Source organism: Mastigoproctus giganteus, chromosome 10, assembly GCF_048544385.1.
Source record: "Mastigoproctus giganteus isolate SK-2022 chromosome 10, ASM4854438v1, whole genome shotgun sequence".
NCBI classification, from domain to species: domain Eukaryota; kingdom Metazoa; phylum Arthropoda; class Arachnida; order Uropygi; family Thelyphonidae; genus Mastigoproctus; species Mastigoproctus giganteus.
The window spans coordinates 129,697,330-129,716,883 of record NC_143584.1 but is presented as its reverse complement, the minus strand read 5'-3'; the positions used below and the strand labels follow the sequence as shown (position 1 = coordinate 129,716,883).

General features: G+C 38.1%; 1 protein-coding gene across 8 annotated transcripts in view; it reads left to right on the top strand.

Annotated features, from left to right (window-relative positions):
- Positions 1 to 19,554, top strand: part of LOC150079283 (ubiquitin carboxyl-terminal hydrolase 48-like) — a 955,076-nt gene that overhangs the window by 261,853 nt on the left and 673,669 nt on the right. For all 8 annotated transcript variants that reach the window (XM_090382262.1, XM_090382266.1, XM_090382265.1 and 5 more), the window contains one exon: positions 8,589 to 8,771. In XM_090382262.1, the coding sequence (XP_090238388.1) occupies positions 8,589 to 8,771 (183 nt within the window). The remainder of the gene's footprint in view (positions 1 to 8,588; positions 8,772 to 19,554) is intronic.

Genomic DNA, 19,554 nt, shown 5'->3' with positions numbered 1-19,554 from the left:
CATTTTTCTTCTATGCCCTATGTCTCATTAGTTCATCTGACATCCATTTAGGCCTAAACAGTATTTCTTAGTTGGTATGTAAAGCTTAGTATCTTCTAAGATAAGTTCTTTGAATGCTTCCTGTTTTGAATTTTCTGTTGGTAACATCATCAGTTGGTCCCACTGTATAGAATTTTAATACTGTCTCAGACCATCGTAGTCACCTTTACGAAAGCAAAAACCCTTCCCTTTACCCCCTGATGGTAGTTACCTCTTTGAGTAAATCCCAGTTTAGCACAATGTGATCACTGCCACTTAATGATTCCTTTATCTGCAGATTCTTAATGCATGAAGAATCACTACTGATAATCAGATGAAGAGTGTTACTCCCTGTAGTTGCCTCCCGAACATGCTGATGTAGAAAACAAACATCCAATAAATCCACAAAAGCCTTGCTAGTGTATGAGTGACCAACCCACAAATTCCAGTCAATATCTGGGAAATTAAAATCCCCCATTATATGACTCTCTGATTTACTGGTCCACTCTATTTCCTTTACAGTTTCTTATTATACTCATCAGAGTCATTAGGCCTATAGCACACTCCTACTCTCAGTTTTGATCTCCCAGTGCTTATGCACTGTCCAGCGATGTCGACTGGCTTCACTTCCTTGGTTTTTATGTGTTTCTTAACTAATAGCATAACCCCTCCCTATCCTATCCATCCTTTCTGTACACATTGTACTCCCCAAATTCCAGTTCTGCATTCCTTATATCTCTGTGACACCACGTCTCTGATATCCCAACAATATCTGCCTTTGATGTTTTGAGCAGTACCTCAAATTCATCAAAGTTATTTCCCAAACTCCTAGCATTGGTGTACACGCAAGTATACATGCACTTGTTCCTATTCTTAGCTACCCTAACACAACCCATGTGTTTACTTGTACTGCAATGACTCCCAGCAGTCTCTGAAATACCCTGCATCTTGTTTTCCAGTGGCTACTGTTAATCCATTAGTCCTTGTATCCTCCTCCAAGCTAGCAGTTTTCTGACCCACCTAACACTGCCTCGATAGCATCAGCAAATATTCTTGCACCCTTTCTATTTAAGTTTATCCCATCCCTGTAGAAGCAGTCTCTCCTGTTAACAAGTACAGACCAGTCTGAAAAAATTCTACCCCTTGAGCCTTGTACAATCTTTCCAGGGCCGCATTGATCCACAAGGCTCTCATCGTATACTCCCTCCTATCATGTCTGGGCAGAATTGCAGACACTTTCAAATTCAAAATGTGTGAAATTCCTTTGTTTCTGATTGTGTTCTAACAGTTTACAGCTTATTTTGTGTTCCAGCAATTGTCCACCTTACCTTTAATGGAAGTGATTAAATTGACCAAGATGATCATTAATATGAACCTGAACATGCCTTATCATAGACTGTGGACTGCCTGATGTATTCAGAAATTCCATGTATTGTTTGGATTTGCTGGCATCCTTGGTCTGTGTGTTGGCAAAGCATTTCAATGTCTTCAGTGGTTTTACATGTGTGGTTACCTGAAACAATGTACAGTAAACCCCCGCTATTCGCGGGGGTTACGTTCCTGAGAAATGTCGCAAATACCGAAAACGCGAATACTGAGTTATGGCTCCCATAGTAATAAAGGGATTCCGTTCCAAAGTATGAAATATATAAGAAAAACTAGTCTAAAATTTTGTCTATATGTGTATGTATTATATGTACCTTCATAATATGACTATGTACATACAGTACACGGCTAAATGCAAGCATAAGGCATCGAAATCAAAATAAGAAACAATTTAATATTAAATGTAATATTTATTAGAAATTTCAAACAAATCTTTCAAACCAGCGCCTTTGCTAGCAAAAAAATGTATCCCGCCAGTGCTGTCACCAGTTTCGCTAAAGTGTTGATAAAGGAGTTTTGCATTTTCACGAATGATAAGTGAACTTAACGGAATTTTATTTTGAGTTCGGTCTTCTATCCACAGATTTAAAGCGTTTTCCAATTTTTCTAATTTAACATCACGAGTTACAGAGCAAATTTTTGTAGCAATTAGCGCGTTTTCACGGACACTACGGCGGATTTTTTCTTCCGATTTTTTGATTGATCGTACCGTTGTCTCATTGATTTTATAATGTTTTGCCACTGAGGAGACACTTTCACCATTAGAAATTTTGTCTAATAACTCAATTTTATTCGCTAATGTCATCACCTTCTTTGATATTTTCACATTTCTCTTGTTATTCGTAGCGATATTTTTGTAGGGGTTATAAAGAACTTGTCCACAATAAAGTCACTTTCGTCCGTTAACACACTCGAAAAAGTCTGTTTTACACTGCAAAACGGTAAATTTATCACTTTTGTAAGCATATTAATTTATAAATTGATAAATTTATTCAATTTATAAGCATATAAATTAAAAGCAAACGACGAAATCTTCCATGACAATCGCATAACACATACTGAACAAGGATTAGCGAAAAACATCCATGCTCGCGATTTTGTCACCCCTTTCCTCCCACCCACTGAGCGCGATTTTGTCACCCCTTTACCCCCACCCACTGAGCGCCATTTTGACCGTGAAAGATAATTTTAGCCACGCCCATGTTTTTTTATGATGGATAATATTCACGGCGCTTTAAAATTCAAATTTTTTTAGGTTTCATTTTATATTAAATCAGCGGTCGCGAATACGCGAAACCGCGAATACAGATACCGCGAATAGCGGGGGTTTACTGTATTTTAGATAATACTACATGCAAAATTGAGTGGATTCAGATCCAGTGAGCAAGCAGGCTTCACAAGGATGTTCACAGCATATCTGTTTATCCTGGAAATGCTCATCGAAATAGTCTTTTGCAACTCAACTAAAAAGAGATTTCCATCATCTATAAACCATATATCTTGTACAGTGTCAGACAGCAAGAGGAATTTCATCTAGTAAATTCTGTTAAGAAATGAGATTAACATGTTTCCTGCCACTTAAGTTTGAGAGAGAGAGTATATTCTAAGTGCAAAAATTTTCATAATGCAGAAGAGCAACTCCTTTAATGTCTGCCTAAAAATATAATGGTTGAAAAGTAAAAGTCCGGAATTCGTAGCTAAAAGTGAACACTGGCTTTTGGGCTGAGCCATAAATCAGTACAAACCTCAAAATTATAGCAAAAGTTTATTCCATGTACATAAACTAACCTGAACACAATCAAAGAACAAATAAAACTGTGTTCCAAGTCTTTACTGCACACTGATGATAAACAAATATCAAGTGTTGATTTTTGTTTGAATTGAATCCTGCAGTAGTGTAGGATCCAATCTGTGTGCCGATATCGAGCAGTTGTTAATTTCCTGTGACTTTACTTTTGCAACACTCATTAATTGACCAGTTAGGAATGGATGCATATATGCATTATAGCATGTCACTTGGTTTATTGATGTGTATACCCATCAGCAGCTATGAAGAAGGTAATCTTCCATGCAAAACAAAAGGACTGAATAAGCAGTTGGCAATAATTCCTGTTCATACATTAATACTAAATTGTTATTGGTGCCTGAAAATTTATCACACCATTTCTCGTGAAGCCAGTCTCATCAGCTTTAATAAGGCCTTGTAATCTTTGAATATGATAGGGATAAAGCTGTTGTTTCCATAAAATTCTTCACACGGTTGCATATTCTGTGTCCCCTTCTGTTGCTGTCCTTTGGCTGCCATCACCAGGATTTTCCTCCATACTATATCAGGACCCATTCCTCCAACTGAACAGTTGTGATGCCAATTGGTCTGCCACCATCTGAAACTCTTTTGGTAAATGATCTGATCGGCAAGACAATTGTCTGTTCTCTTAAGGACTTCTTTAAGAGAACAGACAAGCAGACAACAACTCATAAACCTTTCTATGTACAGACATCTTTCTGTGACAGAATTACACTTTTATACATATTCATACATGTTGTTGTGATGTGATTTGCCTGCCAGAGACTACAGATGTTTTTTATCAGACAATTTCAAGAACATGAAAGGGCTATAACTCAGAAACAAAGTGATTTTTGGAATATGTTTATATAATTTTTTTTTTTTTTTTTTTTTTTTCATTGTTTTCTGATCCTGGATACATCCTGAAATTATAGCCCAGATGTTCTGAAATCTGTATATGTCATAACTTATTAGGAAAATTATGGAATAATATATACAAATAAAAGGATGTGAACAATTTCTAATTAAGATGCTCAGTAAATACAACATCAGCTTGTTTGGCAGCAGCTGTAACTGTGTGTCATATAACATAATAAGCAAATTCTAACTTGGTAAACTCATAGTGGTTTTCCAAATTAGAATTTGCAGTAACATTGTTGGTAGGAGGAGGAGGAGTATGCAGCAGTAATATTAGGATTGATGCTGGCAAATATGCTAAAAGAAGTGAAATGTAGTAGATATCAGAAATTCCTCCCTTCATTTCAAAAAAAAATCTAATAGTTCAGCATATGTAAAAAGCTACAAAATTTGGTATTCTGTGGTTGGCAGTACCATTCTAATAGTTGTAGCCCTGATTACAGACTTTTTTTTTTTTGTATATGGAAGTTAATATGATGTGGAATATCATAATTTACAAAAAAAACAAAACCTGAAGGCACCTCTGTAGCCAGGTGGGCAGGAGCAGCAGTGCGTAGCACACGCTTCTTGATTAGACCAGGGTTCGAGCCTGTGCCCACCAAATATGGAGGATGCGGAAAGGTCAGGGAATGACCACCGCATATCTCCGGAGCGGTATGGCCGTAGTTGCTAATGCTCCTAAAAACCAAAAAACAAACATAACAAACAACAAAACCTGAACTAAAAAGAAGTGACCCACATAGCCAATTACCATCTATCTTTTTAAGAAGTTAATATCCGCAAATATATTAAAAGAGGTGAAAGATAGTAGAAATAGGAAAACAGAAAAATTCTATTCGCCCTAACTTTAATAGTTTAGGAGATGACAAAACTAGAAACAAATAGAAGAAAGATGTTGACACTAAGAAGAAAAGACAAAACCAAATATTGATTTATTTGGGCTATCAGTGTCAACTCAATAGCTGAGCCCTGAATAGCAGTGTTTTGTAGGAAATAAAATTGTGGCAATTCATAAAATATAGCATAACTGAGCCAAATATGCTGTACAATAAAAATCCAGTTAAAAGTTGTAATGTTTTAACAAAAATTTTACTATAATGAAAATATTTTCAACTCCTGGATGATTTCAGTATTATTTTTCTGTAAGTTTTGTTTTAATGAAATAGTTCAGATGAAAAATTCAATGCAACAAATTATTTTCAGAGTCTAACTATGCAAAAAAAATATTGTTTTGCAATGAAAAGAAACATACATGAACATAGTGAATAATTAGTACAGAAACAGATAAGCACTAGATTTATTTCATCTGTAATATCCAAAACTCATTACCTGAAACACTGTAGAGTATAACACCACATTGCAAATGTGGTGTTATACTCTACAGTGGGAGGGGGGAATTGGAGATTTTAAGAAAAATGGCAAAAGAATTTGGCTTCTTTGGTTTGTTTTTGTATCAAGCAACAAAGACTATATAAGGCACCAATTTATCTCTAAATTGCATGTATTGCATGGTTAGTTTGCTTCCTATTTTGTTGAAAGAAAACTGTTAGTTTCTGAGGAAAACATTCAACTTTCACCCAAGGCCAACTAACTCAGCCATAATTTGAAAAGGCCCATAAATTTCTCCCATTTGAAGAATCCTGTCAAAATAGGAAGGACTGAGATTGTAACCACTTTAGTATTACTAGGATAGTTTAGTATTACACCCTCTATGTTCTCCATTCTTGAATGATCATACTCAAAGCTAGTTCCACACCCTCCCTCCCTCCCTCCCTCGAGGAAATTTTTATAAGTTGCTCAAATTGAAGAAATTATTTCATGGTTTTTCTATGGTCCAGTATATGAAACCATAATGAAAACAGTTCAGCATTAAAAACAAATTCAGGAATTAATACAAAAAGACAAATAATTGAAGTGACAATAAAGCGACTAATCTACCAGATTTCTGAGTGTGTATTTCATTAAATTTTTTATGGTGCTCTAGTTCCTCATAAATAAAATATATTTTCAGAATGAAAATTTAGTACATATATGTATTATGTTATTTTATTATTATGGATTTAAAAATCAATATTTAACAATATATATAAAATATAAATAAAAAATATAAAATCAATATTGAAGTAGCCCAGTGGTCAGGAGTGAGAGTGCATGGCACGCGTTCCTTGAGTGGTCTGGGGTTCAAGCCCGTGACTACTAAATACGATAAATATTTGTATTGACGATTTACCGTAAACTTTACTAACTTGGTTGTTGTGCTGGAGTATAAACAGAAAATTTATTTTTATATATAAAAATCAATATTATTAAAGCAGAAATTACTAGTATTGTATGCTAGCAAAGTGCACTCATACTGTATGTTAGAAAAGAAAGTACTATTTGATCAAATAATGGTTCTTAAACATTAACTAAGAATGATATTAAATAGAACAAAATTTTAGTATAATGAAATGATTCGTGAATCCCTGAGAAGTTTGCTTTAATGGAATTTTACTTTATTTTATGAACTTATGCCATTTTTGAATACTTGTGACTGGTACAATTGTTATAATATATTTTTGAAATATTCATTAATACTTAGTCTGGGGCCTTGGACAGCAGCATTGTGTAGGAAATAAATGATGTCAATTCATAAAAATACTTTTAAAAATATCACACTTAAACAGTTTTATTACTAAATGTGAAATATCAAGAAATTTTGTAATAACTGAGAGGAAAGTGGAAGAGAAATTGAAGTTAAACATAAGAATGGCACCTGGAATGGATGGGTTCTATCCAGTTAAGGAAGGCAGCAAAGGTGATAAGCAAACTCTTAGCCATGATTATTAGAGCATCCATGGAGTCAGAGGAAGTCCCCATGGACTGGAGATGTGCGAATATATCCCCAATTCAGGAAGAGGATGAAAAGGGTGAGAGGAGTAATTATAAACCTGTGAGCTTAACTTTTGTTCCAGAAAAAATAGGGATGTCACTGATTAAAAAAGTAATGCAGGACCATCTAGACAGGAGTGCAATTATACGTCAGTCGCAGCATTGGCTTTTTAACGGAAAATCTTGTCTGACAATTTGATTGGATACTATGATTCAGTAACAAAGGAATTGGATGCAAAAAATAATTTTGATATCTTATAGTTGGATTTTAGGAAAGCTTTTGATACTGTTGAACATAAAAGACTGCTGTACAAATTGCAGCAGTGTGGCATTAAGGGCCAGTTAGGCTATGGATAAAGGGATGATTGAGTGGGAGAAGACAGAGTGATTATCAATGGACACTGTTCTTCATGGACTAACGTTATTCATGGAATCCCCCAGGGTTTACAGCTGGGCCTATTGTTGATTTTGGTATTTATTAATGATACTGATGAAGGTATATCAGGCTTAATGTCTAAGTCTCCAGATGATACAAAAGTTGGCAGGACAGTTAATGACAGTATGCTACTGCAACAAGATCTAGAAAAATTATGCAGATGGGCTGAGAAATGGCAATTGAAGTTTAACATTGACATATGCAAAGTACTGTGTATGGGTAGCAGTAATCCCAGAGTAACATACCAATTATATGGTACTACACTCAGGGTAGTAGAAAATGAAAAAGACCTTGGGGTAATTGTACAGTCAGATATGAAGTTCTCTGAGAAGTGCAAACAGGCTGCCAGGACAGCTCATGGGGTTTTGGCAATGATATACAGGAATTTTGCTAGCAGGAATAAGGAGATGAATATCCATTTGTATAAGGCAGTGGTCAGGCCACATTTTGAGTACTGCATACAGGAGGATGTAGAGCTGCTGAAACTGGAACAGAGTGGTGCTCTTACCAAGAAAGGCTTCAGTTCTGCAAATTGCAGCATCTGGAAGCTAGGCATCTGTGAGGTGAACTGATTGAGGTGTTTAAGGCTTTGAATGAATTGAGTAATCTCAATACTGATGTGACTCAGACTACACGCATGAGGGAGCATAAATTAAAATTGAGGAAGTATGGTTGCAGAATAAATATGCTGAAGTTTGCTTTTAGCTAGTGGTTGGTTGAATGCTGGAACAAACTACCATCTGTTGTTGTGGAAGTGAATAGCTTGAATAAATTGAAAGAACTAGACAAACTGTTGCAAGGGATGGATGGGTACAGTGGGAAGTTTTTTTTTTTTGCTAATGCTATATGAGCAAACTTTCCTTTCTTGCATCATTTGCCACTACTAATACTAAATAGATGATATGATTTTTCTTTAGAGAAATGCTTTGTTTTTGTTCCCTATCCACTGCTGAGGTTGAGGGATGAGAATCATGTTGGAAAGGAATAAAATACTTAACTTTTTGTTCAACTCTTTCATGTTTTGATTCTTTCCTTATTGCATGTGATTTTAAACCAGTAAAATGAGTTGATGACTCGTATATCCACAAAATGAGATGTGGAATTATATAAATTGATTTGTATATTAAGATAACTGCAATGAAAACTTATTTTCTTTGTTTCTTTCTTTTCTAGATAATTCTGTGGTTTATGACCTTTGTGCTGTACTTATACATAGAGGCCCTAGTGCATATTCTGGCCACTATGTGGCTCATATAAAAGACAGGATTTCAGGTGTATGGTATAAGTTCAATGATGAAACAGTTGAGAAGATGGAAGGGAAGAAATTGCATCTTGGAGCAGAAGAAAACCTAACTGGTATGTAATAAATAAACCCGCACACACACTAACCAAAAGGGAGGCAAGTGGGCAAATGTTCTTCTTTCTTACAGTTGTGTGGAGGGGGGGCTATCATGAGTAAGAGTGATAAATACAGACTTTCATCTTTGTTACAACTTTTCTTGTCTATAAATTGATTCTGTTAATGCTGAAAGCATAAAGCCTGTATTTGTACGATAATATGCTCCTGTATGGTAACTGCTCCGAATGGGACCTCCCAGTGATGCTGTTGGTCTTCCAAATTAGCATTACTGGGATTCAACAGACACAGCCTAGGTTCTAGGCTAACATCATAGGAATCGTGTATTTGCTGTGCCACCCATGCAAACTCAGAAAGGGAAATCTGATAGTTGAGGGAGCCCAGCTTCAACACATCACTTTGGCCCCTGCTTTGACAAGATGGGTAGTCCGGGATGGCTTGGCCAGGATCAGTCGATTAGTGGCTTTGCCTGCTAGGGTCAACCGTGTTGATGCTATGCCCCTACTCTCGTGGTGTAAGCAACAGGATTCAGGCTGGCGGAGATGCAGGTATGGTTTCTTGGTAGCACTGGCATCCCGCTCATGAGTGCATTTATTGTTTACTAGGTAGGACTACCCGTTTGGGCTCTGTTGCGGGTGGGGAGCTCGGGCACTGAAACAAATTTAAAACCACTATGAATACCAATAACATTATTTCTTCAGGGGCCCCAATATGGTCCTTATCAAAAAAGAAAAATCATGAAACAGACACTGCCAATATAGCAAAGAGACAGAGAACTGAAGTGCTCTTAGGTCCCATATCAAAATTCTTAATTATGCATTCAAAAACTGAGAAACCTATTGGGAAAATGTTGCCCTTCTTCATACTGAAGGGTTTAAAGGGGTTAACAGGTTCCCTGAAATCAGTTAAGAGGCTTTGTTCTGAGGATCTCTTAATTGAAACCAAAAATGACTGGCATTCTAGGCAGCTACTCCAAGCAACATCATTTGATGGAATACAAATTTCTGGGAAAATGTGTAGAACACTAAATTCATCAAGAGACGTCATTTCAGAGTGGGACTTCCGTGAGTTTACTGAGGAGGAAATCTGCTCTGAACTAAAGACACATGGAGTGATTGCTGTTAAAAGAATTTCCATGCATAGGGTTGGGAAGTTAATACTAACCAGAAACATCATCCTTACATTTAATACTTCAGCATCTCCCAATTTGATAACAGCTGGGTTCATAAATTGCACAGTAAGATTGCATATTCCAAACCCACTGTGATGTTTCAAATGCCAGAAATATGGACATTCCCAGATGGTGTGCTGCCTGTGCTTGGACTCAGTGGTACAAAAGACCATGAATGTAATGCAATGCATGTTCAGCCACAAAACTTGTTTGTGTCAAATATGATGGTGAGCACCCTGCATACTCATGGGCATGCCAGTGGTAGAAACAAGAAAAGAAAATACAGCAACACAAAGTAGAGCTGAATATTCCATATTAGGAGGCAATAAAAATGGTAATGCCAATAAGTAGCAATAAGGCCACACATGTTCATAAAACTGCAGGGAAATACTCTGTTGGGACTAAAACGGATATGACAATCACACCGAAAGAATCTTTTACTCCCATTGCATGGGAGTAAAAGATTTATTGAACACTCAAAAGCCGGTACAAAATGCTCAAACAGCTGCCACTCCCATATCAATACCAATTGCTGCACTTCCTCTAACTAAACAAAGTAATACAGAGAAAACTAAAAAACCTGATTTGCTGCTTGCGGCAAGTGAAAACATAGAGATAGATATAAGCAAAAAGGGCCTTTGTGCTCTGGATTCATATTAATATTAATAAATTATTGTGCCACAGAGCAAAAATGAAAAGAAAATGACAGGTTGCAGTTAAAGATATGTTTAATGTTATGTAAAAACACGTTGATGTTCACATGAAAAAAAAACACAAGTAAAAATAATACAGGAAAGTAGCTTTCAGATTGGAAGGCGTCCTTCATCAGTTGTGACCGTTAATTTAAAATATAGAAATATAGAACTCTATGTGCGTGCCATGGCAGTCATGTATGGGAAACTAGGTGTATGTAACAATTAGTTATTAGAAGGGAAAGCTTGTAGCTGTAATGCCTGAGAACATTGTAAATGCCAACGTTTGTCAGCCAAGAGAATGGTCGTCTCAGTAATTGGGATGGGCACAACATCCTCTGTTTTGGTCAAAGGAATCGCTACAGCATGAGATGTGCAGTGACTCCAACCAGGTGTGGCGATGATAATGGTAGGACTGATCAATAATCATGACATCGTGGCATGGGTCAATGTCGTGCTGGGTTGAGCAGAAGTTAGCATTAGCATAAGTAGAGGCATTTGATGCAAGAAAGCAACCTTATGCAGCATCAGCCAAAAAAAAAAAAAAGCAAATAAATAAATAAATAAAAAATAACCACTTCCACTTCACCCCTCCGTTTGTTCGAAATACCTGTCCAGCTGAGCCTTAAACTTATTTAGGCTATCAACTTCCACGACAAGGGATGGAAGTCTGTTCCACCAACCAACCACCCGCTGGCTAAAGGCAAATTTCCTCACGTCTATCCTATATCTGTCTTTCCTCAATTTGAATTTATGCCCTCTCAGGTGATTACTCTGAGCAAGAGGAAGAATCCCATCAGCATTGAGCATGCTCAAATCATTCAAGGCTTTATACACCTTATCAGATCACCTCGCTGGTGCCTAGTCCCCAGACACTGTAATTTGCAAAACTTAAGCCTTTCTTCGTAAGAGCACCCCTTTGTTCCATTCACCAGTCTTGTTGCCCTCCTCTGTACTCGTTCCAGCATCTCTACATCCTTCTTGAAATGAGGCCTCCAGACCTGTATACAGTACTCTAGGTGTGGCCTGACCATTGCCTTATACAAGGGAATAATCACCTCCTTATGCCTGCTAGAAAAATTCCTATATATCATTGACAATACACCATGAGGTACTCTTGCAGCCCGTCTGCACTGCTTAGAGAACTTCATATCTGCCTGCACAACCACCCCCAGGTCCCTTTCATTCTCTACCACTGTCAGTGTAGTACCACAGATTTGATACGTTGCTCTGGGGTTGCTGTTTCCCATATGTAGTACTTTACATTTGTCAATGTTAAACTTCATTTTCCACCTCTCAGCCCATCTGCTCAACCTTTCCAGATCCTGTTGCAGTAGCATAGTGTCAGTAGTGTCCTTGACAACCCTGCCAACCTTCGTATCGTCTGCAAACTTGGACATTAAGCTTGATATACCATCATCAATATCATTTATAAATACAGAAAACAATAATGGACCCAATACTGAACTCTGAGATACTCCACTAATAACATTAGTCCACGATGAGCAGTGTCCATTGATTACCACTCTCTGACTTCTCCCCCTCAAACACCCCTTTATCCATAGCAGCAGTTTGCCTCCAATGCCACACTGCTCCAATTTGTGCAGCAGTCTTCTATGTGCAACAGTATCAAAAGCCTTTCTAAGATCCAAGTATATAATATCAGAGTTATTCCCTGCATCCAGTTCTTTTGTTACTGCATCATAGTATCCAATCAAATTGGTCAGGCAAGACTTCCCCTTAACAAAACCATGCTGTGTCTGAGCTATAACTGAAGTCTTGTCTAGATGATCCTGCAGTGCTTCTTTAACCAGTGCCTCCATTAATTTTCCAGGAACAGAAGTTAAACTAACAGGTCTATAATTACTTGTGTCGCCCTTTGATCCTCCTTTGTGAATTGGGGTCACATTTGCACATCTCCAGTCCATGGGTACTTCCCCTGAATCCAAGGAAGCTCTAATAATTATGGCTAAGGGTTTGCTTACTTCCTTTGTTGCCTCCTTTAATATAACTGGATAGATCCCATCCACCCTAGGTGACTTTCTTGTATTTATCTTCAACAATTTCTCCTCCACTTTACTCTCAGTTATTACAAGATTCTCTAGCTCACTGCCAGAGTTGAATACACCTCTGACATTCCCCTCGCTGAATAACTCCTCATGTGTGAATGTCGATGCAAATTATTCACTCAGTTTGTTAGCAACCTGAGAAGGATCATCAACAGTTGACCCATCGATATCAAGTGGACCAATCTGATTCATCCACTTCCTTCTAGAGTTTACATAAGTAAATAACTCTTTGCTGTTTTTCTTTGCATCCCTTGCCAAAGATTTCTCGTAATCTGCCTTCGCCTGCCTAACCTCCTTTGTAACTTGGTTACAGATCAACTTGTATCTATCATAGGCTTCTGTGTCACGTGTTAATTTGTATGTATCCCATGCATTTTTCTTCTCTGCCATAGGTCTCATTAGTTCATCTGACATCCACTTAGGCCTAAACCTTGAACAATATTTCTTAGTTGGTATGTGAAGCCTAGTAGCTTCCAAGATAAGTTCTTTGAATGCTTCCCATTTTGAATTTGCTTTTGGTAACATCATCAGTTGGTCCCACTGTATAGAATTTAAATACTGCCTCAGTCCATTGTAGTCGCCTTTACGGAAGCAATAACCCTTCCCTTTACCCCTAATGGTAGTTACCTCTTTGAGTAAATCCCACTTCAGCACACTTTGATCACTGCCACCTAGTGGTTCATTTACCTGCAGATTCTTAATGCATGAAGAATCACTACTGATAATCAAATCAAGAGTATTACTCCCTCTAATTGCCTCCCGAACATGCTGATGTAGAAAACAATCATCCAATAAATCCACAAAAGCCTTGCTAGTGTGTAAGTGACCAGCCCCCAAATTCCAGTCAATATCTGGGAAATTAAAATCCCCCATTATAAGACTCTCTGATTTACTGCTCCACTCTATTTTCCCATACAGTTTCTCATTATATTCATCAGAGTCATCAGGCCTATAGCACACTCCTACTCTCAATTTTGATCTCCCAATGCTTATGTCACACCAAACTGACTCGACACTGCACTGTCCAGCAATGTCGACTGGCTTCACTTCCTTGGATTTTTATGTATTTCTTAACTAATAGCATAACCCCTCCTCCCTTCCTACCCTGTCTATCCTTTCTGTAGACATTGTACTCCCCAAATTCCAGTTCTGCATTCCTTATATCTGTGTGACACCACGTCTCTGAAATCCCCACAATATCTGCCTTTGATGTTTTGAGCAATACCTCAAATTCATCAAATTTATTTACTAAACTCCTAGCATTGGTGTACACGCAAGTATACATGCACCTGTTCTTTTTCTTAGCTACCCTAACACAACCTATGTGTTTATTTGTATCCCAATGATTCCCAACAGTCTCCGAAATATCCTGCATCTTATTTTCCAGGCTGCGGCTCATTCCAATAGAAGCAGTGCAAGAATCACTTTCACCTCTGCCAGTGGCTACTGTTAATCTATTAGCCCTTGTATCCCCCCAATATAGCAGTTTTCGACCCACCTAACACTGCCTCAATAGCATCAGCAAACATTCTTGCACCCTTTCTATTTAAGTGCATCCCATCCCTGTAGAAGCAGTCTCTCCTGTTAACAAGTACAGACCAAGCTTTCCAGGGCCGAATTGATCGACAGGGCTCTCATCATATATTCCCTCCTATCGTGTCTGGGTAGAATTGCAGACCCTTTCAAATTCAACCCTAATTCACGGGTTTTTTCAACAGTGACCTGTACTTGTTAAGTAATTCTGCCGGTCTCCTACTCTTAATATCATTAGTGCCAACATGTACAACTATATCACCTTTTGTGCCCTTAAAAGATGATATCTGCTCTACAATGTCATCAGCCTTTGCCCCTGGCAGACATATCCCGGTCCTGTTCCACCTGTATTTTTTACAAAGCATGTTTCCTGTTTCCCTGACAATAGTGTCACCAACAACTACTAGTTCCTTTGGGACCAGCGCATTCTGCCTTGGGGGCTGCCGCTGTGTTGTGTGATGACCAAGTGCAAGCTCTGGCATTGGTGTGGGCAGCTGAGAGCTTGATGGGCCCCTCACTTTTAATCCTTCGAGGGCATCCACCCTGTCCTTCAAGCTCTCATATAGGTCCATAACAATGCTGAGTTGTCGCCTGATTTCCTTACACTCCTTGCATCGCGCACACACGAAGACATCCCCCATGGCAGTATCATGTCCCGTACCTGACTGCTCCACAAACATCAAGCAAGTAATGCATTTTAATAGGCTGTGATTTATAGGGCAACTGCCCCCCCTCAGTTCTCCCCTGAGCCACAGCACTCCCATTAGCTTGAGCCTTTTGCTTTGCTGCTCTGGTCAAAGTCATGATTTCGATTTCAATAAAATTTCAATTTCAGTACAAAATTAAAACCCTAAACTTATATCTCAACACAGTTATAACGCTATATTTATGTTTCAGTATCGAGTTTTATCTGCGAAATCCCTCTATATAACTTCCGTATCAAGTTAAGTATTAATTATTTATTTTTACTAATTATTTATGTTACCTAACTCAAGTCGTTATATGTATAGTTAAAAGTACAATTTAATTGACAATGAAGTTCAACAAGATTAATTATCTGATTAATTGACAATATTATGTACTATACTATACTATATTAAGCTTATGCTATCTATTTCGAGATATTTTGTATTGCGTAACAATGGTGGCTCTTTACGAACGGTAAACACGTGGATTTGATACCCTTTCCGATACTAAGTAATACCTACAAAATCTCTATCTAAGTTACTTTAATCTAAGTATCGTAAATAAGAATATAAAACTACTCTAGAAAATAAGTTAATATGCCAATTTAAGCTAATAAAACAGAAAATAAATCAAAAAAAACTTCTCTGTTTCAGGAGCGGCAAAAATGTACGTCCGCACAGGCTACGCTCGTTCTAGTTACAGTCTGAGCAATGGCTGAGTGCTCCATGTTCGCTAAATAGATAGCTTTTTTGTGTTCAGAAACACAACTGCTGAGCCTTCTACCAGTTTCCCCAATGTAGTAGCCAGTGCAGTCATGGCAGGAAATACGGTAGACTAATCCACTCTGCAGCAAGTGGGGAACCGATGTTTTAACTCTTAAGACGAGGGATCGCAACTTCCTGCCCGAGAGTTGTAAGCACTTTATCCTATGAGCCTTTAAGACTCTAGAAATCTCTTGTGATAGGTTTGGGTAGAACGGGATAAAAACAGTCAAAGTGGAGTCATTACTGTGCATGGTCCTGTAGGTTGCTATATGGTCACGGACCTGTAAGTTACACTTATCTAGGGCACTGGTGGGGTAGCTGCACCTCACAAGATCTGTCTTAACCCTAGTAATCTCATCTGCAGAACTAGAGTGATTCCAGGCGTGGGTTAGCAGGGCTTACGCTGTGCCAAGAAGATGGCTGCGTGCGTGCGTGTGCTAACCGATAGATGGTGAATTGGCCAGCATAGAGATAGATGTAAAGGAAACAAAGTTGTGGTCTTGGAAATTTTTGCTGATGATGATATGGACACTGGGCAACACATGTTTCCCAAAAAGGATAAATCAAAGACTGAGAAAGCAAAGCCCTCAGCACTTTGGAAGCCGTCTGGCAGACCCATAAAGACGAAATTCATACAAGGGAAATTGCAATGGATTCTAATGGAATGTTGATAACATCATGAAGATCCTCCTCCATAAGCACAAGCTAGTGTGCCTCTCTGTTTGCAGGAGACATATCTAAAGCCAAATGAAGACACTACCTTACTTAATGTTAGCATAATATGTAAAGACAGAACCAGAGATGGACCTGCTTATGGTAGAGTTTCCATCCTAGTAGCAAGCCATATCTCTTTCCAAGTAATCCCTCTTACAACCACTATAGAGACAGTAGCTGTTTGCCTCTTTGTAGGGTTTGTTCAGTATATTTTCTACCTGGGATCAATATCTCCCAGACAGACCTTAATGATCTCATCGTGCAACTGTCTGTTCCAATTCTTTTGTTAAGAGATTTTAATAGACATAATACCCTCTGGAGTAGAGTAGACTCTGATATGAGGGGTTGTAAAAATAGAGTACATGCTTGAAAATAATGATCTCTCTCCCCTTAATGGAGGAACGAACACCTTTTTCCTCATGCCTATCCATCCGTTTACTGCAATTGATCTCCATTTACTCCCCTTCTCTCCTTTGTTCACATGGGAGGTTGAAGAAAATCCATATGGGAGTATTCACTTCCCTGTAATATCTCTTCTGACTGAAAAAAAACCATGTCAACAATCAAGGATATCTCAGTGGAAGTTTCATAGGCTGACTGGAACACCTTTGAACATCTGTCACAATTTGACAACACAAGAGTCAGCCAGCAGCCTATCAGTAGTTCCAATTACAAATATATGTACACAGTTTACGCCATTTCCAAAACCTTGGTGGAATTCAGAATGCACAGCACCAAGAAAAGTCCGAAACATGGTGTGGGGCTGCCAATATCTTACCACCGAAAATTTAATATCCTTTAAAGCATGATATATATGATGTCTGAGCCAAAGGGAATTTTAGATCTACTTCACTTCCTCCATAACCCAGGCTGCTGCAAAAGTAGTCTGGGATAAGAGGAAATATCCACCATGCCCTTCAGTGATCCTAGAGCATAATGGATGTCCAGTTGCAGATCCAAGTGCAGTTAAAAATATTTTAGAGTAAATATTTGCAAAATCTCATTAGTAACATATATCCCCTCCCACACAGAGTTCTTGGGTCCTAAAAGGGGAAAAGAAAGAGAGAGAGAGAGAGAGAGAGAGAGAGAGAAAGAAGGGTACTCATTCTCTCACAAGCAAGTGCTGTTGGGCCCCATGACATCTGCTATGAAATGATAAAGCACCTTTCCAGACAATCTAAGGATCATCTTCTAGTTTTATTTAATAGAATCTTTCTTGGCAAAGAATTTTCCTGGAGAAAAGCAATTGAAAAGTGAAAAATTGGCATTTAATTTCACATCAAAAGGACTTTATCCCTAAAGTGGGCTATTCACTGTTCAGTAGCTGAAAAGAGAGCTCATCCTTTCTAAGGTAAGTGCTGTTGGACCAGACGGCATCTATTATGAAATGATTAAGTACCTTTAACCAAAATCTGGTTAAAAATCTGATTACTTTCTCCCGTATAACAGAATTTTTATTGAAGAGCAGTTTCCGGATGCCTGGCAAATGGCAACCATTCTTGCCTTCGTGAAGCCAGGAAAGGATCTTAAAATTCCTACTAATTATCATCCTGTTGTTCTGACAAGCTCTGACATGTTTTCCTAAAACATCCCAGATGGATGTTTTCCTAAAACGTGAACATCTTGTGTCTGTATTCTTTGATATGGAGAAAGCATATGACACAACTTGGCAATTTGGCATCTTAAAGGACTTGTATAGTCTCAGTCTTAGAGGGTATCTTCCCGTTTTTATTAAAAACATTTTAGCCAATCATTCTTTTTCAAGTTCATGTTGGATCCTCACTCTCATCCCTTTTGCCAAGAGGAGAGAGTTCTGCAAGGATCAGTATTAAGTGTTACGCTTTTCTCCATCAAATTCCATCCCAGAACAACTTCCTCCAACTGTAAACAGCACCCTCTGTGATGATGACTTTAGCATATTTTCTCAGTAATGCAACATGAGAGTTATTGACAGATAACTGCAACAAGCCATTGATTGCCTTAACTCCTGGGCATTGACTAATGGATTCACGTTCTCACTGCAGAAGACCATATGTGTATATTTTTTTGTTATAAGCATAACTTCATCCTGCACCTGAATTGAGGCTTAAACAAGATGATTCCAGTAGCACTAGACACGAAATGAAATTTTTGGGACTCATGCTTGATAAAAAATTGATATTTCTCAAACACATTCACCAACTTCATACAATGTGCACAAGAGGTTTGAATATTCTTCTGGCTCTCACTTCTACATCTTGTGGTGCCGACTGATGCACCTTACACATCTATTATGCACTTGTATGGGTCCCAGGCATATGCATCAGCCAGAAACTGTACTTCGATGACCGGAAAACTGAAATCCCTGCCAGACCATCCTACGGTTATCTGTTTTTGAGCAACAATGGGAAAATTTGTACAACACCCACCAGACTACCAACCATCCTTTCGACCTTGCTTTTCTGCTGAGGGCTGATGACTGTTCTGTGTGCGAGCATTGTGACCACCATTTTAACATTGAAACATATTGTTATTGACTGTCCAAAATTTTTAAATGCACGCTGTTAACCATCTGACTGAGCCTTATACAGCCAGTCAGATTTTAACTGACAAAGACAATATGCCCACAATTTTTAACTTTTTAAAAACTACAAACCTCTATACATGTATATAAATGTTTTTTTAATATGTATTACCTATATTTATTTTATCAGATATTATTTTTATTTAAATTTACTTGCCTTTTAACCATTTTGTTTATGCATTTATACATGTACATCTATTACTGTTTATTTAACATGTGTCTTATTTAAATATTGGACTTGGCGCATCATGGCCTTAGTTGCCCATGCACCATAAAAGCTAAAACCAAAACCAAACCAAACCATCCTTTCAGTATTAGAGTCCAAGAGCTACTCAGAGAGCTATACATCTTGTTAGACAAGGTTGCTTAATCACCAGTGCAGCCCCTTCCACCCTGGCATGCTCATGTTCCACCATTCAGCTTTTCCCTTAAAAAATGGGTAAAGTTGGATACTCTGTCATCTGTTTACCTGCAGCTCTTTTCAATGCACTGAGCTGAACATCCTGACTTCTTGCCAGCTTACACAGACAGTTCAAAGTTGGGATTACATGTAGGATCTGCTACTGTCTTCTAGACATTACTATATCTG